General features: G+C 39.9%; 1 protein-coding gene across 4 annotated transcripts in view; it reads left to right on the forward strand.

Annotated features, from left to right (window-relative positions):
* Positions 1-3,803: 3,803 nt before the first annotated feature.
* Positions 3,804-24,527, forward strand: part of myo18aa (myosin XVIIIAa) — a 65,255-nt gene continuing 44,531 nt past the window's right edge. For all 4 annotated transcript variants that reach the window (XM_060896288.1, XM_060896284.1, XM_060896285.1 and 1 more), the window contains exons 1-2: positions 3,804-3,905; positions 4,656-5,825. In XM_060896288.1, the coding sequence (XP_060752271.1) occupies positions 4,809-5,825 (1,017 nt within the window). In that variant the 5' untranslated portion in view covers positions 3,804-3,905; positions 4,656-4,808. The remainder of the gene's footprint in view (positions 3,906-4,655; positions 5,826-24,527) is intronic.

The following is a 24,527-nucleotide window of genomic DNA, read 5'->3' on the forward strand; positions in this document are numbered from 1 at the left end:
ATAAGTACACTATACCAATGTTAGAGCATTTATAACATATTATGAACACTTTTATAAGTACACTATAGCAGTGTTAGAGCATTTATAGCATGTTATGAACACTTTTATAAGTGCATTGTAGCAGTGTTAGAGCATTTATAACATGTTATGAACACTTTTGTAAGTGCACTATAGCAGTGTTAGAGCATTTATAGCATGTTATGAACACTTTTGTAAGTGCACTATAGCAGTGTTAGAGCATTTATAGCATGTTATGAACACTTTTATAAGTACACTACAGCAGTGTTAGTGCATTTATAGCATGTTATGAACACTTTTATAAGTGCATTGTAGCAGTGTTAGAACATTTATAGCATGTTATGAACACTTTTATAAGTACACTATACCAGTGTTAGAGCATTTATAGCATGTTATGAACACTTTTATACGTACACAATACCAGTGTTAGAGCATTTATAGCATGTTATGAACACTTTTATACGTACACAATACCAGTGTTAGAGCATTTATAGCATGTTATGAACACTTTTATACGTACACAATACCAGTGTTAGAGCATTTATAGCATGTTATGAACACTTTTATACGTACACAATACCAGTGTTAGAACATTTATAGCATGTTATGAACACTTTTATAAGTACACTATACCAGTGTTAGAGCATTTATAGCATGTTATGAACACTTTTATACGTACACAATACCAGTGTTAGAGCATTTATAGCATGTTATGAACACTTTTATACGTACACAATACCAGTGTTAGAGCATTTATAGCATGTTATGAACACTTTTATACGTACACAATACCAGTGTTAGAGCATTTATAGCATGTTATGAACACTTTTATACGTACACAATACCAGTGTTAGAGCATTTATAGCATGTTATGAACACTTTTATACGTACACAATACCAGTGTTAGAGCATTTATAGCATGTTATGAACACTTTTATACGTACACAATACCAGTGTTAGAGCATCCCCCCTCCCACTTTGGAACAGAGCATCTGGAAATGAAATAGATACTAATAAAAACACACTCCCACTCACTGAGCAACCACTTCATCCTGGTCAGTGTTGCAGTGGATCTAGGGATTATCTTGGAAACACTGGCTGTGAAGTGGGAGAATTCTCTCTGGATTGGACTCCAGTCCATGCACATGTTCACACACATGTGAACCTAAGGGCAGGTTATCATAGCCAATCCACCTACGTGATGTCAGGAGGTAAGAGGAAACCACAAAACCGTGCACAAACAGTTAACCGAGCTCAGGATCGAATCAGGGACCCTGGAGCTGTTACATGGCAATAAATATACACTATAATGGTTAGTGTTCCTGGGCTGGTCCAGGTGATGCTTATCACCACCAGTATGCATAATAAAAGCTGCATGTTGGCACTGCAAACGTGTCTGAAAGCACTGAAGAGATTCTGGCAACTGTTTTGAACCTGGTACAATACACATCTTATTCTTATACGGACGTCTTGTCTTACTATTATTTCAGTGGTGTTGTTTAAGGAACTCTAAAAGCTAACTTAGTGCAGTTAAAGGCCCGTTTTGGTGGCACAAGGCAGGTGGCGCTGTTTTTGCTCTTTGTGTAGTTTAGAACCTAAATCTAAATAATAATGAATAAAATCAGTTTCAGTAGGTTTTTAGTTACTTCCTGTCAATAAACCGTCTCACTGGTTGAGGATCTCAGGCTGTACCTTATAAAACCCAGTGAACATTTATTCCCCCTCCAAACTAACATGTGTTTGTTACTCAGGTGAAAGTGTGAATTTCACTAATGTTTTTTACAATTTGGTTGTAATGAAAACCTGAAAACCACACTGGCCCTGTGCGGATAAGATTGAAAACCCCTAATATAAATAATAACCCCAATAATTTGTCTAGCACATTCTAAATTGTGTCAGTAGAGGGCGTTGTATACATACTAATGAATCTCATAGTACGGCACTAAAATGCTCTAACACTGCTGTAGTGTACTTATAAAAGTGTTCATAACATGCTATAAATGCTCTAACACTGGTATAGTGCACTTATAAAAGTGTTCATAACATGCTATAAATGCTCTAACACTGGTATAGTGCACTTATAAAAGTGTTCATAACATGCTATAAATGCTCTAACACTGGTATAGTGCACTTATAAAAGTGTTCATAACATGCTATAAATGCTCTAACACTGGTATAGTGCACTTATAAAAGTGTTCATAACATGCTATAAATGCTCTAACACTGGTATAGTGTACTTATAGGATTGTTCATAACATGCTATAAATGCTCTAACACTGGTAAAGTATACTTATACGAGTGTTCATAACATGCTATAAATGCTCCAACACTGGTATAGTGTACTTATAAAAGTGTTCATAACATGCTATAAATACTCTAATACTGCTATAGTGTACTTATATGAGTGTTCATAACATGCTATAAGTGTTCTAACACTGCTATAGTGTACTATTCGAGTGTTCATAACATGCTATAAATGCTCTAACACTGGTATAGTGTACTTATAAAAGTGTTCATAACATGTTATAAATGTTCTAACACTGGTATAGTGCACTTATAAAAGTGTTCATAACATGCTATAAATGCTCTAACACTGGTATAGTGCACTTATAAAAGTGTTCATAACATGCTATAAATGCTCTAACACTGGTATAGTGTACTTATAGGATTGTTCATAACATGCTATAAATGCTCTAACACTGGTAAAGTATACTTATACGAGTGTTCATAACATACTATAAATGCTCTAACACTGGTATAGTGTACTTATAGGATTGTTCATAACATGCTATAAATGCTCTAACACTGGTAAAGTATACTTATACGAGTGTTCATAACATGCTATAAATGCTCCAACACTGGTATAGTGTACTTATAAAAGTGTTCATAACATGCTATAAATACTCTAATACTGCTATAGTGTACTTATATGAGTGTTCATAACATGCTATAAGTGTTCTAACACTGCTATAGTGTACTATTCGAGTGTTCATAACATGCTATAAATGCTCTAACACTGGTATAGTGTACTTATAAAAGTGTTCATAACATGTTATAAATGTTCTAACATTGCTATAGTGTATTTATAAAAGTGTTCATAACATGCTATAAATGTTCTAACACTGCTATAGTGCACTTAAACAAGTGTTCAGTTGCTCCTCTGGGGGGAAACTAATCTTAAAGTGTGTGTGTACAACCAACCATACACCAGTGTTTAACCATACACCAGTGTTTAACCATACACCAGTGTTTAACCATACACCAGTGTTTAACCATACACCAGTGTTTAGCTCTCACAGTGGGTTCCAAGCTAGACGTTTAGGAGGAAGCTGTAAACACGTAAATGTACAACGGAGCATTTGATGTAGGATAGCAGCATATGTGACCAAGCAGTGTATCAATTTAGGGCAACTGCTTAAAGCTCATTGGTTAATTATGTAAAGAATTATAATCACTTATCATTATTAATGTAAGGAAAATGTATGACTAATTTATATCATATGAGAGGTGGCTAGGCGTGTTTATTTTATAGGAAATAAATAATCATCTAAATAAATAAATAAATAAATAAATAAATAAAAATCAGTAGACTGAGAGAACAGAAAAATTCCTTCTGTTTGGGAGAGAAAATGTTGCAAACTGTTCAACAGTGCGGGTCATTTTACACCAAGGAGCAAATAAAGCTGCCAGCAGGGTGCGAGCTCTCAGTGCGTCCTACCTGCAGTTAAACCCTCACAAGGTGGAAAAGCTCCCAAGCAGCTTCAGAACACACGCACACACACACACACACACGCACGCACTCGCACACACACACGCACACAACTCACAGTCTCGCGCGCGCAGGCACGCGCTCCCTGTCCTATTTCTACAGGCACGGTGTCGGAACGGTGAGTCTTTTCTAACCTTTAAGATTCGTCCTTTCTAACCTTTTCCTTGGCACATTTCAGAGCTGACACGATCAGGGTGTCAGGTGCTAGAATTGGACTAATCCAATGTGCGGGTTTTGGGCTGTCAGTGTTTTAAACGCGACAGTAATGAAAGTGCTGTAAGGACAATTCTTTTTACCTTTGTCCCAGATTTACCTTTTTGCATTTTACCTTTTTCAGGTTCTAATAAAGTGTTTGCGTTTGTACCAAACTTTTAGTTCATCCCAGAGGCGTTTAAACTACTTCCTGAAATGCACATATAGACCTGCTTGGGTTCTTCTTTACTGTCTTATAGATCAGATTCATGCAAACACGCGCTGTGTTTTTTTTTTAATCTCACACGGATTGGCGTTTTGCACTTTATTTCCCACGAGATTATTAATATTAACAATTTTAGAATTTGAAACCTGTAATATAAACTTCGCCCTTGTAGGCTACCTGCCGTTAAAGGTAAGCGTCAGCCAATGGAAATCTGCAACGTCACAAAGTGGGCGGGTTTACCTGCACATTCTCATGGATTTACGCGTGCAATGTTTGTTTGTTTGTTTGTTTGTTTGTTTGGAGACTTGACAAAATGTAACCTCTTAATTGCCCCCCGAGTATTTTTTTAATGAGCAGTGATGCAGATTTTGATGCTATGCAACCCAAATGTTTTGGATTTGAGCCTGATTTTCTTCTTTGCTGTTCCATTTCTTATTTCTCTCCCTAAAGACTTTAGTACTGATGGACGTTAAGGCTTCATTGCTGCATTGGCAAAGGATGGAGGGTTTATTAAACGTGACTGAACTACAGCTTTGACGTTTTTTTTTTTTTTGCCTGAAACAGCACCGTTGGTTTGGTGAAGTTTGAAGTCTGCAGCCAAGCATGTTTAACCTGATTAAAAAAGACAGGGAGAAGGATGGGGCACGGAAGGAGAAAAAAGACAAGAAGGACAAAAAAGAGAGAATGTCCCAAGCTGAGCTGAAGAGCCTTGAGGAGGTAGGCGTGCGACGAGGGTTTTTCAACCTACAGCGTGGTGGATCTAAGAGAGAATCCAGGGCTAAGTTGGAGATCTCTGACCCTATTCCAATCCAAGTTGTCAGCAACCCAGAGCTCACCTTGATGGACCTGACTTCTGAGAGGATCAACAACAGAAGCAGCATCCTCCTGGATGTGGGTCATTTAAGCACCACTAGCTCCAGTGACGCCATTAAAGAGGAGACTTTGCAGGATTTTCGGAGGTCCACCTTTAGAGAGCAGGCCTCTAAATCTGGACCTCAGACAAAGCAGGACTCTCCAGTGTTGAAGCTTATAAAACGCTTGTCCTTCTCTCAGAAGAACAAAGAAGAGAGTCCCTCAGAAAGCTCTGTATCATCAGAGCCAAACTCTGCTACTCCTTCTCCACAAATTGAGCCCAAGGTCATCAATCATGTGCCCAAATACATCTCCCACCGTCGGGCCCCACTCAAGCAGGTCCAGATACCCTTATTAGTAGATAATGTGTTTCCAGCAGATCTGCGCTTACCTGCTGTCATGCCTCCTGAGGTGGCTGAACCCAGAGAGCTTGAACTCCAGCGGCGCAAAACGGGCGACTTTGGCTTCTCTCTACGGCGTAGCACTATGCTGGACCAAAAACCAGGTGGCTCTGTCTACCGCCGTGTGGTCCACTTTGCTGAGCCTGGTGCTGGCAACAAGGACCTGGCATTGGGCCTGGTGCCAGGAGACCGTCTGGTGGAGATCAATGGGATGAACGTGGAGAATAAAAACAGGGACGAGATTGTGGAGATGATCCGCCAGTCAGGAGAGACTGTCTGTCTGAAGGTGCAGCCCATCGTGGAGTTGAGCGAGCTTAGCCGATGTTGGTTAAGGAACCATGCAGGAATGCGTAATGAAGTCTGTGAGGTAAGAAAACATTTCTTCCTGTGTTAACGTAAAGGTGGAAGTGTGGCTTGATGTCTTTGACATTTGGAACTTTTCTGACTTGTCATAGTGTAGTTTTGGCGCCTTAAATTTACACAATCAAGGGATCAAACCCTTGGGTCTAGATACCCGCTGTGTTAAGTGTTGGTGTTTCAATGAATGTTCTACTCTAGATGGATTGGCTACTCTAAAATTGCCTAGGTGTGAATGTGAGTGTGTGATGTGGAGTGTTATGGAGTGTTATTCCAGAGTAGGTTCTTGATTCCCAAGTTACTGAAACTGAATGAAAGAATGAATGTGTTCTGTTACTTTCATGATGTTTTTCTTTTACTACTGAGTGTTTTTTTCCGGTTTGATTTTAAGTTGTTCAGTTTGCTTCTTTCTAACATGTCGTTTGCCAAAACAGTAAGGCAGGTAAAAATTAGTACTATTAATTTGTTCCTCGCAGGACAGTTCAGAGTGGATTCCACTTTGTTTCAGTTGAGTTCAGAAGAAGCTCAGAGCCTGTATTCATGTTACAGTGTAGTGATCTCTTGGCATCTTTTTTTTTTTTTGGTCGCCTGTACTGATACAGTACGTCTTTGAAGAGCTGTGTGCGGGTTGTTTGCACTTGAATTCATGAAGCAATCAGAGGTGGACTGTAGTTTGAGCGATCCTGAGAGAATGATGTTATATTTTGTGGCTTGGTAGATATAAAAAAGGCCTTTGTTAGTCCAGAGTGGTGTTTATGACATCATCAGTGTTGAGTTTCAGCAAGGATACACAGAAGCACCTTGAGGGAATTAACCCTTCCCCTGCACTATCTCTGGGCTCTTTATGGTTTTACACACTTACAAGGTCACTCCCGGATGATTTGCAGTGCAAACTTGCATACTGATTTCTGTGACGGAAGTGGGACGGAATGTTCCTCTAAACTGCTCTGTCTGAAAATGTGTGCAGTTAAAGGTGGGGTCTCCGTTGTTTGAGAAATGCTTCAGAAAACTGCGTTGGGCCACCAAACAAAACAAAAACAAAACAAAGGTGTAGCCAATTAGCAGAAAGGGGCGTGTCCTGTCAATATGGGCGGAGAGAGTGTTCAGTGCGCATGTGTGACATCAGCAGAAAGCGGTTTTAACATTGACATGGAGGATAAAAACAAAGAAAGAAAGAGAAGAAAGACTTACGATAAGGTAAGAAGTAGGACATGTTAATATAGGATCAGCTTTCCAGCGCTGGAGAGAACTGAAGGAGCAGGAAGTTGGTCACATATTCACAGATTGGAGTTTCCCGAGTCAATAACTCCTGAGCTAAACGCTGTTACTACACAAATAACACCTCTTTTCTATCGTAGTAATGTAGAGACGCAGCTACAACCGCGTTTTGTGTAGTAACAGCGTTTAGCTCAGGAGTTATTGACTCGGGAAACTCCAATCTGTGAATATGTGACCGACTTTACTTAAGACGCCGAGGCGCTTTTTTCCTTCTCGATAGGTGAGTAACGTTGGTTTTGCTTTGTTACACAGAACTAATATATGCCTTTGTCCTTTACATGATTATGCTTGTGTGTCATTTTTGCTTGTTTGTTTATCTGCAATCGTATTGTTCTTCACTTCAGCTATGATAAAGACACATTTCTTTTCAGTAGTTCCCTGGGTTGCATCTGTATGTGTGGGCGGAGCTATCAATACAGGGGTGGGACCCATTTGGGTTAGGGGCGTGTTTGTTTTGGTGATTTCAAATGTCAACATTTGGCTTTTAAACAACGGAGACCCCACCTTTAATACATAATTTGTGATTTCATCAAGCACATGGTAAATGGCTATATACCACTCATGATGATTTTTTTCAAACATGCTCCTTCACTACTTTATTCCCCGGTTACACCGTGGTACTGTTTCACACTGCATTCTGGTTCAACAAGAAGCATGACCCAATTTAAATATCTGGGATGCTCTGTTTGGCTTGCTTTCTCACACGAGCTTGAACTGTTCCATGCAGGTCTGTCCCTGTCTTTAGCACTGTAACAATACTACACTGGATGGAATTGTGGCTAAAAGAATGCGACATGAGATTAAAAGTGAAGGTTCACACTTGAGAAAGTAAAGGTCAAGACATTTATGTAGACCTAGATATGAAAGCACCCATGTGTACTTGTTAAACATCCCAGCACAGTTAGTGGGCATTAATATGGATCTGGCCTCTGCCTTCTGAGAAGAGGCCTTCCAATGGTTTGTAGACCCTGGATATGAGGATTTGTGCTCATTCAGCCACAAGAGCATTTGTGATGTTTAACAAGGAGGCCTGGCTTACAATTAGCTTTTATATATTATATAATATTATAATAATATATTATTATATATTTTATATAATATTAGTCCCCAAATTTTTTTTACTTGGCTTTAGACCTCTTATTTCCAGTGAAGGGAAATTGTAATGCTAAACCATACAAAGGCATTGTAGATACCATGAGGTTTGATGAAATACCATAGCTGGGTTTGATGGTCAGGTGTCCTTAAACGTTCAGCCATATAGTGTGCTGTTTGTCAAATTTTCTACATATAATATTGTCCAGGCAAATAAACCACCATTAAAATTGAATGTATAAAATGGTGCAATTCAAAGGTCAACACATTGCAAACCTTAAAGCATTCAGAGCACCGGAGCGCTAAGACACCGAAGGTACATATGTCCGATGATTACATGTTTTTAATCCTTTACATGACTGAGAAGTGAATACTTGCTCCAGGCCAGAGTTTAAAAACCGCACATGGAATGTGTGTGTGTGGTGTAGAGGGGTTGTGTGGACCGATGGCACGAGACAAGGAATGCGGCTGTAGACAAAGGTGTGGTATCACTGCAGAGTGAGTTGAGCACTAGCTAAACATCTGATGAAGGCACTTTAGCCTGTCACTTTGTTTCACAATTACACGCCTGTGTGCTGCATTGCCGCAGAAGCCAGTTGCATGGAAATATACGCTGCTTTTCCTCGTAATAAAGCAGTTGGTCATCAGTGATCTGGGTGTGGTTCACCTGATAACTACCTTGGTGTCTCACCTGATAAGGTTTGTTATTAATATACAAGAACAAATTATCTCTCATATTTCTTCTAAATAAATTGCAAACGTTAGATGTGGTTAGTGCTCACAGATCATTTCATCTTATACTCTTATCGGTCACCATCTTTATCCAGTCGTATCTCCAGACCTGTGCCTGCTGTTAGCTGGTAACAGACTCAGTGCAAGTTATCGCAAACGCTTGATTGCACTTCTTGCTTCTGAGGGCGGCCCAACCAGTTATTAGGTTTAGGGGGCAAACACTTTTTCACACAGGGCCATGTAGGGTTGGATTTTGTTTTCCCTTAATAATAAAAACCTTACATTAAAAACTGCATGGTCTGATTAAAAAAAAAAATCAGAAAGGGGGCCAACACTTTTTCACACCACTGTATAAGATTGACTAATATGTGTCTGTGATTGACAGGACAGTGAGAGTATACACCTCCCACAAAGAGATCATATCTAATTTAGCTTTCTTTATTCCCAGCCGTGAATAGCCGCGGCATCATTTGAGTGGGATTTGACTTCATGATCTCCTGATGATATGACTAGTGCTTTTCTGCTGCACTGCTTTAGAACCTTGTGTTCAGAATGTTTCCATGTTCAGACAGAATGCTGCATATATTCAGCCCTTTGTAAAGACCTTTCTCAGATAAAGATGATTATAATCTGAGCGACTTGCTCTTTGCCTGCTCGTGTTTCCTCGTCCGTCAGGTCAGTGCACTCATTTTTTGCTCTCTGGAAGCGCAGATAAAGAACCAGGCCATGTTTTAGCTTTGATGAATCACAGTTTAATTGTTTAGGCAGAGCTAGCTCCAAGTGGTGTGTGTTTAGTGCTCTAGAGAGCTGTGAGCTGAGAGATTTAGATTAATATATGTTACGGGTCAAAGGCTGCGGCATTTCAGCCTGAGGATAGAGAGGAGATGAGAACTTAAACAGAAGGGCAGACGGTGAAGCTCTTCTGAACTGGAGTTCGAGTTGTATTTGAGATCTTTAATAAAAGTGTTTGATAACAACTTCACCTTCTTCACCGTCTGCCTCAGGAAAGCACCACCTTGTTGGCCTTCTAACTGTCCCAGATTTCTCCTTTACAGCGGTAGTGCAAGAGTGAAAAAATGATAGCATTTGGGATTGGCCTAGAAGCAGGACTATAAAAAGATCTGGCGATTTATAAATCTAGATCAAGCATCGCAGCAGCTGTGGTCTATTTTGTGAGATTTTGGATTCTAATAAGGCGTCAATTTGTGTGTGTGTGTGTGTGTGTGTGTGTGTGTGTTTAACTTTTTTTTTTATACATTATGAAACTAGTTCAGAACATTTAGCCAGAGAGTACAGGAAACAGGCCTGTTAAAAAATATTGCCACATAAACTGGAGGCAGAAATGTCAGCTTGTGAATTCTCCTTCATTCCTAAACATGCCCTTCACCATCACCAAACTGGACGTGCAGGTTTTCAGGTTTCCACCTATATGAATGCGTACAGTGAGGATTTCAGCACATTTCAGCTTCCATTCATGCTTTGTGCTTAAGACAAATTCCAGTGCTTTAGTGTCACACCCAGCTTGGACTTGCAAAACTAACTGATGATCTTTGAGATGGCTGACTACCTCCTTACCTCTAAATTAGATATCTCTAATCATAGACACTGCGTCTGTACGTATGCGTGTCAGGGTTTAGTGCTCTGTGGCTCACCTTCTGGACCTCTGATTCCTTCACTTTTACGTTATCATCTGTTCAGAAAACCACGTGCAAAAAACTCTGAGAATGCTTCCTTCTCAGAGTGAGCATCATTTTAACTGTGCAAAAACCCTAAAAACAAAAACGTAACAAGCCTTTTGGGTTGTTTGTTTTTCTAAGAGTACACACGGTGCTGTGAGCTCGCGATGGTTAAATCTGGCTTTTCAGTCGACGATTTTCAGTCGACTGTAGGCTACGTCCTGAGACCAAACACGTTACATAATAAAGTTCTCATCAAATCTCATCCAGAACAGTACAACCAATAGTGATGTAGGATTACAGAACACTCACAGGATCGCTATACGTACTGAAATGTTTGCACTGTGTGCTGGTGTGTCAGATTTAACTGACCCGGATGAGAAGGTTTAATGAATAGCTACAATAATGGACAGAATAAATAAGTTAAAACTGAGTGAATGAGTGGTTTTTGAAGCACTCTGTTATGCCCAGTCATTGTCCTCTGGCTGTTCCTCCATCACTACTTTGTGAATGGCTCCATTAATTATGTTTTTGGATCAGATTTGATTATATAACGCACCAGCTTGGCGGCACACCAGCCGCCAAATGCATGAAGTGTCTGTCTGTCTGTCTGGCTGGAACCGCGCCATCCACTCCACTCGAGTCCAAATCGCCCCGGTCGCTCTCCTCCTTCACATCATTCTCACTTCATCTTCTTCTTTCTCAAGCTGTCACTCAGCTTCCTGCCATGGCACTGTTATTGACTGTCAGTGTGCCAGTCGTGGATGTAGGAGGCAGGACAGAATTCAGCCCTTTTTAGCGTTGGCTGGTTTTCCTTCTCGCCACAGGACCAGGAAGTGAGTCCAGACATGGTTATTGGTTTACAGTACCACATAGATGGATGGTACACAATGGAGAACATGGCTATCCTGTGGATAGTGGAAGAAGGGATTTGGGTCAAAGCCCTATGACCATCACTTTGCAATAAAGAACTGCCTTCTTAAATGAATGAATATAAAATATAATCAAAATGATTTGTGCAAATCGATCAGATCTTTTTCACAGCTTCTGGCTCGATGAGATCGTAAGGAAGTGAGAAGCGCTTATTTTAAAATGCATGTTGTATCAGGTTCACTGAGCTGACCTTAAGAGTTATGAGCTGTGCTCACTGGTGTGAATCTAAGCACACATTTCAGTTCCCTTTAAGCAAAAAGTATGCATTGTTTAAATATCACATTAAATTGCTGCAAAAAACAAAACAATAAAGAAACCCAAGTTATACAGTGGTGTAAACGTCTATACTGTACAGTGGTGTAAACATCTGTCTAAATGTCACAGTTCTATAGTTTATGTGGCAAATTATTTCCAGTGCCATTTACTAAAAATCATTGAACTCATGTTTTACTATTTACATATTTATGTCAGCTGATGCTGATGCATTCATGTGATGCTTTGTTTCGTATTTGAGCTATACGAAATTATTTCATAATGATTTACACTTTTAAGAATATTGTTGTTGTAGCTGTTGACTACATTATGGTTTTTTTTTCATTTCCCAAGATGAACTTATTGTGTATTTCAATAATAGGTTTCTCTATCTGAGGAATGTAACGCCAGCACGGTGTGATTGTGCTTCAACAACTCACTGTTCACATCGTGGTCCACACAGCCACAAGCACCAAGTTTGTGCCAAGTTTTTGCTTTCTGTTTTGGCTCAGTCTATAAACGAGTGTTCACTGATTGAGTTCTTGATTAGTTTTCCTATTTATACCCTCTGATATCTTTTGTTTCTTTACAAAGTCTCATCTGTTGTATCGCTTGTTACCATACCCTGATTTTCTCATTATGTTACAAAGAACTGACTCAGGAGGCTCCTTTCATTCATCAGAAATCCTTCATAACCATATCAGGAATCATGCTTTATTTTTTATTTACTGCCATACAAATCTCTACGACTGAATTCAGAATATAAATGTTATTTATTTCCAATATCTGGTTCCCTCAAAATAACCAAATAGATTCTTTATGGCTTTTGGCTTCTGGTTTCAAGTTTCTTCTTGACGCCGACTGCTCTCGTACTCTTCAAAACTCTATATAGATCAAACGTAATTGAAGACGTGTCACCACATGTTTATTAAGACGCAGGAAAAGATGGAACAATCATGTTAATTCATTTCCCTCTGGCATTCCGTCCTGTTTTCCATATTTTGTGTGTTCACCATCACACCTTATTTTGTATATATTTGTATAAACAGCCCAACACCTTATTTTGAATGTTACATTTACCTTTGAATCGTGCGGTGCTGGATTCTAGCTGTGTGTGGTCCGTGTGTGTCAAGAAGGATTAAGATGATCCGGAGCGTCATGTCATGTCCGCATTGCGGTTTTTAAGGAAAACGTGCATTTTTCTTAGGGTCATATGAAACTCGGGCTGTGCAAGAATGCACCATACCAGCAAGCCTGAACACGAATCTCTACGAGGCATGCTCACTACATCCACAGGGCTTGTTGGTGAATACTCACCAGAGAAAGACACCTGTTTAATGTTGTCTAACTGTTAGTGTGCAGAAGCAGCAGGAGGAGGATGTGTTCAGAATTTGTGAACCTGTCACTGGAGGTTTGTAGAATAGAATAGAATAGAAATTAGAATAGAGTGTGAGGCATAGAAGCCTTTATTATCGCCACATATAGCACACCGGAATTCTTTTCTTCACACACCCCAACTGAGGAGGTTGGGGTCAGAGTGCAGGGGCAGCTATGATACAGCGCCCCCGGAGCAGGGAGGGTTGAGGGCCTTGCTCAAGGGCCCAGCAGTGGCAGCTTGGCTGTGCTGGGCCTTGAACCTCGATCCTCTGATCAACAACCCAGAGCCTTAACCAGTTGAGCCACCACTGCATCCTGTAGCAAGACGTTCTAGCTTCTTTAAACCTTTTACTTTGTAATGGTTTGTAAACTTAAATAACATATGCTTAGATTGATCTTATCATGAGTATGCTTTATCCAAAGAACGTCAGATTTTGCGTAGCACACAAGGGTACGTATGGATACTTATTGGTACGTAGCACCCATAATTTCGCTGAAGCCCAGTTTTTCCACCCCTACCATCGACAAATAGCATCATTTTTGGCTTGTTTTAGCATCAAAGTGTTTGTTCTCATAGCAGCTCCTGGAAATCCACCGTGTTGAGTTTACCTCGGACGCACAACCGATGTGCTTCATCAACACCTTGACTCACGGAGGTTCACGTTATGCACAGACTTTCTTCTCATACTTTCAGTACAGAATTGAGATCTAAGGTTTTCATCTTGCAGCGGTTCCAGTCCCCTGTAGCTTTCTCTGTCACTCTTGGTTTACTTGATGCTACAACTTTAACTAACACTCTGAATTTTGTTGTATTAAATTAATTAAAATAACGCATTTTTTTTGGATCTGTCCAGTTTTTATGAAATGATTTGTGCAAAATAGATATGCATTGCTAGCTAATACTATGGTAGCTACTCATGTCGTTGCTAAATTTACATTAAGGTTTTTTCACATGACCTGATTATAAGTTGTCCTATGGCACAAAAGCCTGTAAAGAGAAAACAGACAAATATGATTATTTTCCTGTAGTTCCATCACCGACTACTCAACAGATGATGATGATGATGATGATGATCACCCACTATTAGCATTTACTGGATTAAGCAGCAGTGCTAAAAATAAAACCTGGCTTTAAACAGGAGCAAGGCCTAGGCTGGATTACGGTTGAACATGGCCTGATTAGACAAATGGACGCTTCTGATTTGGTGCCAAAGGCTTGGCAGTCCAGTTTGTGTTTGGTTTAGGTGGGTCAGTGTTCAGGTCATAGATCATTTACAACTCTGCAGTTAAGGAGTGGAGTTAGATTGCAGTTATTCAGGGTTTAATGACTTCACTTTACAGAATGAGCTAATATTTGATCTTGTTTTTCTACAATTGTTGCACAGGCACACCTTCGTCTCGTATGTAGAAGCGCAGTCAAACTATTCTGATTGTTTTGTCCACATGTTGCATTTACATCATGTGGAAGAATTCAGGAAAAACTGGAAAATTCTACTTCTTTTTCTGCTTTTCTCCGTTGCCACTTTGTTCCATATATAAAAACAGTTAATGTTTTTATCTAACGTTTTTCTAGACAACTTTGTTTTCGGTAAAAATCAACTCGCAAAAATCTGACTGAATCCCCACGTACACACAATGCACACAGGTTTTTCCACAAAAGTGGGAATTACTTTGTGAATCACGTGTTATGTTTTTACTCCAAAGTTTTTCAGTGACAGACTGAATGCTCAGTGCTCAGTTTCTAAAATTATTATTCAAGCTTATGCATTTTGGAGCACAGAGCACTTTTCAGCGCACTCCCACTCTTCCTCTTCCTTTATAACCATGAATGATGGTCATGTTGTTCCTCCACATTGTTGTGCCCACAGATGAGTGAAAGTCACAGTAGGTGATTTCCTGTCATGTTTGCCACGAAGCCTCTTTCTTCAGTCTAGTCACAGTTTTGAGTCAGTCCATATTTCTTGTCACTGGCGTGTCGTTCGACGGGCCTCGGCCCAGCCACTGTGCCATCTGTCAGCATGGCACGCTCGCCAGCAGAGCATGTGCTGTGTGTCATATGTGCCAGGCTGCATCCGGGTTTGGATCGGCGCAGATTAAGAGGGAAAATCTCAAATCCAAACAAACGTGATGAATTCTAATGAACTGAGGATGATGATGATGGTTAATGTATTACCTTGGTACAGTTCACTCCACTATCAGTCCTATCTGCTCCATCTGTCTGACTAATCAGAGGTAAATGAATGAGAGATCGTAACTGTTTGCCCACCCTATATTCCTAAAAGCCTTTACAGCTGACAGTGTGTGAGTCAGACATGTGTCTGTACCTGAAAACAGTGAGGTAAACAGACAGGGAGAGCGCTTTCAGAGAATTGCTGGTTTGACTGTCTACAGTAACACTTTTGTTCCAGCACTGTTGATTTTGTGAATTCAATTCAATTCAATTCAAGTTTATTTGTATAACGCTTTTTACAATGGACATTGTCTCAAAGCAGTTTTACAGAACAGAAACATAGAACAGAAGATAAACATAAGGAGTAATATAAAGAATTAATATAATAAAAATTCAAAATATAGTTCACTGTATGTATGTATGTATACTGTGTATGTATGTATGTATACTGTGTATGTATGTATGTATACTGTGTATGTATGTATGTATACTGTGTATGTATGTATGTATGTATACTGTGTATGTATGTATGTATACTGTGTATGTATGTATGTATGTATACACAGTATACATACATACATACATACACAGTATACATACATATACTTACATACACATGTATACATATGTATGTATGTATGTATACTGTGTATGTATGTATGTATACTGTGTATGTATGTATGTATACTGTGTGTGTATGTATGTATACTGTGTGTGTATGTATGTATGTATACTGTGTGTATGTATGTATGTATACTGTGTGTGTATGTATGTATACTGTGTATGTATGTATGTATGTATGTATGTATGTATGTATGTATGTATACTGTGTATGTATGTATACTGTGTGTGTATGTATGTATACTGTGTGTGTGTGTATGTATGTATGTATGTATGTATACTATGTATGTATGTATACTGTGTATGTATGTATGTATGTATACTGTGTGTGTATGTATGTATGTATGTATACTGTGTGTGTATGTATGTATGTATGTATACTATGTATGTATGTATGTATGTATGTATGTATGTATGTATGTATGTATGTATACTGTGTGTGTATGTATGTATGTATGTATGTATACTATGTATGTATGTATGTATGTATGTATGTATGTATACTGTGTGTGTATGTATGTATGTATGTATACTGTGTGTGTATGTATGTATGTATGTATGTATGTATGTATGTATGTATACTGTGTGTGTATGTATGTATGTATGTATACTGTGTATGTATGTATGTATGTATGTATGTATGTATGTATGTATGTATGTATGTATGTATGTATGTATGTATGTATGTATGTATGTATGTATGTATGTATACTATGTATGTATGTATGTATGTATGTATGTATGTATGTATACTGTGTATGTATACTGTGTATGTATACTGTGTATGTATACTGTGTATGTATACTGTGTATGTATGTATGTATGTATGTATGTATGTATGTATGTATGTATGTATGTATTTATCCCCAATGAGCAAGTCTGAGGTGACTCAGGCAGCAGTGGCAAGGAAAAACTCCCTTAATTGGTAAAGGAAGAAACCTTGAGAGGAACCAGACTCAAAGGGGAACCCATCCTCATATGGGTGACACTGGAGGGTGTGATTACAAATATACAGTCAGACAAGTGTTGTATTGGTGTAGGGATCACATGGAGTTCAAATCTCCTCTTAGTATCACAGAGTCCAACTGGAGCTGGTAGATCTGTAGCTGTCTCAGGATTCTCACAGAGTCGGCCTCATCTCAGTGGAGGTCCGAGATCTTCATCGCACGGAAGACGATCGGAGCTGGTACAATGTCTGGATGCCTCGGGATGGGTAGAAAGAGAGAAGCAGTGGAGAGGGATTAACATATCTGCTGTTCATAAAAATGTGCACGTCTAATGTAATAGTGCACAATATTATGGGATGTGGTATGTGTACGCCTGACTAAAGAGATGAGTTTTTAATCTGCATTTAAACTGGGAAAGTGTGTCTGAGCCCCGAACACTATCAGGTGTTGACTGATGGTTGAGATGTACGAGTTGGATGAATGAATTGGGTGGATGATGAGATGGGATGAATAGATGGTTTAAATGAGATGATATTATTGTATGAGTTGGAGGGATGATTAGATATATAAAGTCAGAGTTGGTGCCATAGGCGAATTATTATTATTATTATTATTATTATTATTATTATTATTATTTTTAATTTATATTTTTATAATTAGGAGAGAATTTGTACTCTGACAAGTTCAACACTTTGTTCAGGTGCCACCAAGTCCTACCTTGATTTTAACAGGTAGTGACCGAACAAGGCCCTGAGTTCAGTCTCTCATTGTGTGCTGATGTGATTGCACCTCTCATTATCTGCTGTGAAAGTTGCTCAACAGGCCTCTCATTAAAGAGGCATAGCTTCATTTATTTGTTTCCTATTATGAATCGTTATATATCGTTAGAACCTTAAAAGTGTACCACCGGACGTACCTGAGGGGCGACACCGAGATCTTTTTTAAACACTTTACTGTTCATACCTGTGCATTTCTTAAACACTGCCTCATTTGTTTAAAATAAAAGCAACGATTGAAATGAAATGAACTAATAAAAATAAATGTATGCACACACACACACACACACACACACACACTGTACATAAGCACCTGTCCTTTTATTGTAAAGTGTTGTCTTATAGCCATGATCCCCCAATCCACTACACTTAATGAGAAGTGGAATTTTCTCGAGATCCCAGTGTGTGGTGCAGTCTTTCACATCCCCTGTTAGCTGTGCAGTCATGAAGGTTCGCTTCAGTTTCTTGAATTCGTTTCTTTGTGAATTATGCAGTGACCCAACAGAACAGAGTTTATGTCTAGCTGTGCGTGACCATGAGATGAGGTGGTGAGCTGGAGCCCCCTGGTGGTGCTGTTTTGTCATCATTCTCCGTGTGAGTGCTGTGTAAATTGCCCTCATACTCATCTTACAGCACTGTACTCTGTTTATGCTTATTTTTATCCACCTCTTAGATTTCTGTACACGTCCAAACCATCTTCATCTAGTCTCTCTGTCCTCAAAACAGCCGACCTGAGCCGTCCCTCTGACGTGCTCCTTCCTAATCCTGCTGTTTTACATTATTCCAGCTACAAACAGGCAGAGAGTGATAACAGGACTAACTCGTTTGTGTGAGGTTATACATGGATTAAAAAAAACGTATGACTTGTTCTTGTATGAATAAAGAATTGTAACCTTTGTCCACAAACTTTGCTATAGTATAATCAGAAAGAAACACTTTAGGAACACACAGTTATAGTAAAATAATCAGCTTCAGATTGGTAACAGTGGTGTCATTTTGATCACGCCAGCGTTTTGTTGATTATTTTTCCATAACAGCATGACCCGAAGTGTTTTACTTCTACATTATGACACCGTGTCAGTGACACGAGGGCAGATTAGAGGAAGAGGGGTTTGTGGGTGGGGTTGGATGATTTGAGTGGATTGTGGTGGGGGCATTCGTGTCCTGTTTGGTTGTTATTTTTAGCTCTGTCAGTATGCATTTCAGCTGTTCCCCCTTCCCTCCATGTGTTCGGCATTACTTTACCTCACAGCTCACTTCACACAGTCTCACACACACATACACACTCACACACAGCAGCCTGGACACACACAGACTTCCACCCAACACACACGGACCCGCTCGGATCCACGCGAAGGCAGGGATACGACTGGATTGTAGCTGTGAGTGATTGAGATGGTATCAGACAGACTTTGGTGTGTGTGTGTGTGTGTGTGTGTGTGTGTGTGTGGATAAGACTCCACTAGCTTTACCAAGGCCTCTTTTCTATTTATAGTGAAGCTCAGGCTGCTGCTGAAAGTTTCAGGCCTGACTTAGAGACTAAATGGAGGTTTGCAGTGATTTAGAGAAAGTCTAAACACGCAGCAGTAATCTGTTGTACTAAATATTGTGGTGCTCTATTGTCACTATAGCAGTTTGAGACCAGGATAAACTGTTTCTGCTCCGGAATAAAGGCAGGACAATGAGAGTAATCTTTTCAAATGTCTTTTATTTAAAATCTTTCATCACATTTGATCTGACATTTGAGTTCCCAAAAACATGGGGAACTATCGGGATCTCTCAAGGATTATGATATTAAAATATAATGATATATAATAATATAGAATGAGATATAATAATAATAATAATTTGAGGTAAATATCTTTAGCACCACTTTTTCTCTTTCTGATTTGTGTAAAAAAGCTTTTATTCCAGCCTTTAGTTTAAGCCTTTAGCTATTCCTGAGTCTTATTTTACAGCTTACTTTTGCTGTCTGAATTTATTTAAGTGAACAATGCATACCTTTTGATTTAGTCTTGTCCTTTATCCCCAACATAATCACGTGCAAACTTTTTTTTACATTTTCCGAAAAGCCTTTAAACAGAAAGAAGCAACAAAACGAACCAGGCTTTTCATCGCGAGTGTGATTTGTCCACGTGGTTGTTCTGTACTCTGTTAGGCTTGTTTTAGATAATCAGCTGTGTCAACAAAGCAGCACAGTGAGATTGATTTATCACAGACACGTGTTAATGTAGCTGTTTATTACCTTTGAAAAGTCATGTATGTGCTCTTATAACTTTTCTCTGTTGTTTTGCTTTATGTAATTAATATGGTGTGCTGATTTAAACATGCCTGACTTTCTAACTACTGTGTGTGTGTGTGTGTGTGTGTGTGTGTCAGATATACAACAGTATACTGTATTGTATTTGACTAGATTCCTACGTCAGATTGACTAGATTCCTACGTCAGATTGACTAGATTTCTACGTCAGATTGACTAGATTCCTACGTCAGATTGACTAGATTCCTACGTCAGATTGACTAGATTTCTACGTCAGATTGACTAGATTCCTACGTCAGATTGACTAGATTTCTACGTCAGATTGACTAGATTCCTACGTCAGATTGACTAGATTTCTACGTCAGATTGACTAGATTTCTACGTCAGATTGACTAGATTTCTACGTCAGCTCTGACTGTAGCTTTAGGAAACTTCTGTTGTTTTATTTGTCACCAATGGATTAATCAGAAGAAAGTACTAAGTTTTGGGAGAGAAGCAGAACCACTAAAAAATGAAAATGCATCCACAAAAATGCATCCTCTGTACCAGAGACTGTGCACAATGACCAACTGAACCATTTCACTTTGAAACTCATGTAAATAAAGTGTTTCTGTCACACGTGAGTTGAGCATGTGCCCTCATACAGGGTGAGGTTTTTTTTTATTGACTTCAGGCTATGTGTACTTGTGCATGTCTACACACTCACCAACCAGTTCAAACTCTGTTTGAATGATCCACGAGCTGCATTCCAGACTGACTCATTCTGCCTTTTCCTCCATTTTCCTCTCTCCTGCTTTCCCCAGCTGATCATTTCATCCCACGCTCCATAGCCCAGCTGTTTCACTGTGAGGATCTGCCAGCTGTGAAACACCTGTCCCATCAGTGCTCCATCTCCTCTACCCAGCCCCTTCTTTTACAATTCAGTCTTTCTTTCTCTTCCTCTCTTCTTCTATCATCGACCTTTTTTTTTTCCATCTTCTTTCCTCTGCAATCCTCTCTCTGCCTTTTTTTTAAATTTTTTTAACCCCCTGCTCGGCCCATGACCACAGTGCGGCCTCCATGGCTTTCTCATCGCGCTTTTCATTCTGGGAAAAAAAGGGAAGTGGTGTTTTGTTTTTTTTTTTGTGCTTTTTCTTACTGCATGCATACTGCAATAGTTCCTTGAAGAGAGTACATAACTGTTGGGATGAGAAGGGCGACCCTCAGTTTTGGGTTAATTCATAATTAAACACTCTATCGATCATATTCTTCATCATAAATCCTTCCATCCGATATTTTCTGCTAATACTAAGTTTCAGGTCAGCTTCCTATTGCCAAAATATTGTCTGATCGTCCTATCATGTTTCACCGAATATGTGGAATCCTTCAGCCTCGGTCGGGGTTTAAACTTTTCACCATTCTGACCTGCATTTCTCTAGGTTAAAGATGAAAACACAGCAGACTCCATAAGCGCAAATGTAAGTGCTGAATGTGGATTTGTGGGTTTGTTTTGTCTTGACAGTGTCTAGACTTAGGGGTTGTTCTTTATTAAACTGATAATGGACCTACTGTATATGCTTCACAAACCACACTTTGAGCAACACACTCGAAGAGATCACAGATTTCAGACGGCCGAATGATTTCCTCTGACTAAATCATGCAGATCTTGGAACCTCCTTATAATCCCAGAAGAAACATTTGGCTCTCAGGTTGTAATAATATTGTATGACATCATATGGAGTGTGGCAGGATTAGTCCTGTCTGTTGGGTGGAATGCAGAATGGAGCAAATAGCTGCTGCTTCTCATTTGTTTTGGCTGCTTGCTTGTACTTGGATTCTCTATAATAAGATGATGCCGGTAATGAAAGAAGAGTATTATTAAGGCTTTATTCTTAATACGACGAGGGTGTTTGTGATTATTTCTTTTCTGAGTCTACACACAGTTATTATCTGTAAAAATTGAGCAAACCTAGCTATTCTCTTTTAAACAAGGGTTTTTGAACTCTGTTTGCTAAGGTATTACAGGGATCTGCTTCAAATCTTCAACCATCACCATATTAATAGGGAATTGTAGTCTTGTAGATGACGCAAGGAATTGCTGTAATAGGGAATTCAGTCCTTCCCCTTTAAAACCGCCTCGGTGATGCTGCTGCTGCTGCAGCGGTGCACTGTGCTGGCAGATTTTCCTCAGAGCATCAGTGCACGTGATCCTCTGAGCTGGGCAGCATGGTCTGCTCACAGATACACCCATCCCTCATTTTTCCACCAAACACAAGGAGTGGGAGGGACTTGAAGAAAGACAGAAGGCAATGGAGGGAGGGAGGAGACAAAAAAAAGCAGGACAAGGATGTAGACGGAAATAGTTGAAGGCACGATGGGTCAGAACAAACGGGAGGTGCGCATGGAGCATTTGAGCTAGTGTGTTTTGGTAGTTCTTTTGCACTCCATGGTTCAAAGCTGGAGTCTGTACGACACACTTCTGCCTTCAGAGAAGTGATGGATTCTACTCCAAACTGGAAAAGGACCAGCACCATCACCTTCAGGATCGATATGAAGGTCTGTCACTGGACAGGGCTAAAAAAGGCTGAGATTCTTTCACATCTCTCACTATTGGGATTGTTTTTCTTGCTGATCTGAAGGTTAGCGATGTCTGGAAATTTGACGTGGAGTATTTCAGCTCTTTGCATCACATGTGCTGGCCATAGTCCAGTTTCCTCTGTGGTGGACTGTAGACAGTCAGATTTCAGGGCTTGAAGCCAGTGTTGCATTGCAGTGCCCACATATGCTTATGGCATTGTTTCTTGTCTTGATGTTGGATAACTGACTATTTCCTCAGTCTCTACTAGCATTCAAAAAGGATGAGAACAATAAGTAAAGAGCTGTATTAGTGAAGTGAGTGACCAAAGAAATTAGGATCTAGGAGGAAACTTTATGTAAATTTGTACATAAAAGTGGTTGTTTATTCATAATCAGCATTTTGGCTGGAAGCGTTTGTTTCATTCCTGAGAGCATCAATGGGTTCGACTGGAAAATAGCAACGTTTACAATATATAACCTCTAAACAACTGGCTGCCTGAAGTCTGTGATCTTTAAACCATTTACTAGATACTTTGACGAAGCTCTTTGGTCGGTCTTAAATGGATATCAAAGACACTATTACTTTTGTAAATGTCCTGCATACAATTACTCTGTTTATTAATAATTATGTTTGCAGTTGGTTCAACAATTCTTTTTTCAATTTTTTTATTTTGCCATCTTCCAGTTTTTTATTACCTCAACTTGTATGTATGTGTGTGCAGTCAGACACTGATTGCAGCATGAGTGCTCAGTCTCAGTCTGTAGTGGATGGAGCAGGTGGTGGAGCTAGCCGTGACCCTCCAGCCTCCCGCAGGGTTTTGGGTCCTCCTGCAGATCCAAGAAGCAATAGCAACATCAGTGGCCCAAGCCAAGCACGCAGGGTGGTGAGTAGGGTTACAGAGGAACCTCCACCTACCCCAGTGCCCAACAAACCTTCCTCTACCGCCACCTCAGTGCCCAAATCCAGTAAAGCCCCAACTTCAGCTTCTCATGATGATGATATCTCTGTTGGGCTCACCAGCCTTATGGGGCGTGGGAGGACCAAAGATCACCGTGCACGGTCAAGAGCTGGAAAGGAGGTTAAAGAGAGCGAAGAAAGTTCAAAACCAGTTGAGGAGTCAAAAGAGGAGGCCTCTGATAACACCTCCTCTCCTCCTCCTGCCCCTGTTGTGACAAAATCAGACACAACCCCTACTATGGAATGTGATTCTGCCCTTAAACAAGATCCTGTCAAAATATCCACTCAGTCCATCCCAAAAGCTAAACCAGACCCATTAGCTCCACCTCCTGGTTTGATCCCAGCCCCTAAATCCACCCCACCTGCCCCACCTCCTTGCCTCAGCCCACCTCTTAAGACTCCCTTAGCAGCACCTGTTGGGTTTGTGCCTGCCCTAAAGCGAGACCCTTTTGCACCAGTAGCAGGGTTCATCCCTAGGGCCAAAGTGGATCCTTTAGCGCCCCCTGCGGGTTTTATTCCTGCTCAGCGACCTACCGCCGTCCGGAAGCCTGAGGTAAAGAAGGCATGTGACGTTGTGAAGCACTAACACAGCTCACCAGACTGATGTGTCATTAACCCAGTGGCATGGATTCTAAACCAATGATAAGATTAAAGCCTGTTGTTGATTTTGGTGAGCCCACGGTTATTTGTGAACTATTTTGAAATCTTATTAACCCTATAGCAGGAATTCTAACTCGATCTTCAGACAGTCATTTTGTGATTGTGTAGATTCTCTTGCGTTTCCATCACTAGCCGGTGGCATTCTTGTATTTCCACCAGCAGTTGCTTCTTTCCATCCGTCAATCTGAGATCATTTTTAGCATGATATCTCAACAATAGTAGGCTTTACGTTATTATGTTGTTAAAAACCCTAAAGGTTATATGTAGTTTGACTGTTTGCTTGTTATAGACAAGTAGCAAGCAGAAGAACCCAATGACACTCGTTTTCCAAAGATCGTTCACAATTTTCTGGGATCTCTGTCTAGACCCCTACAACAGAAGATCTTAATTCTGTAAGCTAGCCACCCAAAGAACCCTTGAGGAAG

The sequence above is a fragment of the Tachysurus vachellii genome, chromosome 20 (assembly GCF_030014155.1).
Source record: "Tachysurus vachellii isolate PV-2020 chromosome 20, HZAU_Pvac_v1, whole genome shotgun sequence".
Lineage (NCBI taxonomy): Eukaryota > Metazoa > Chordata > Actinopteri > Siluriformes > Bagridae > Tachysurus > Tachysurus vachellii.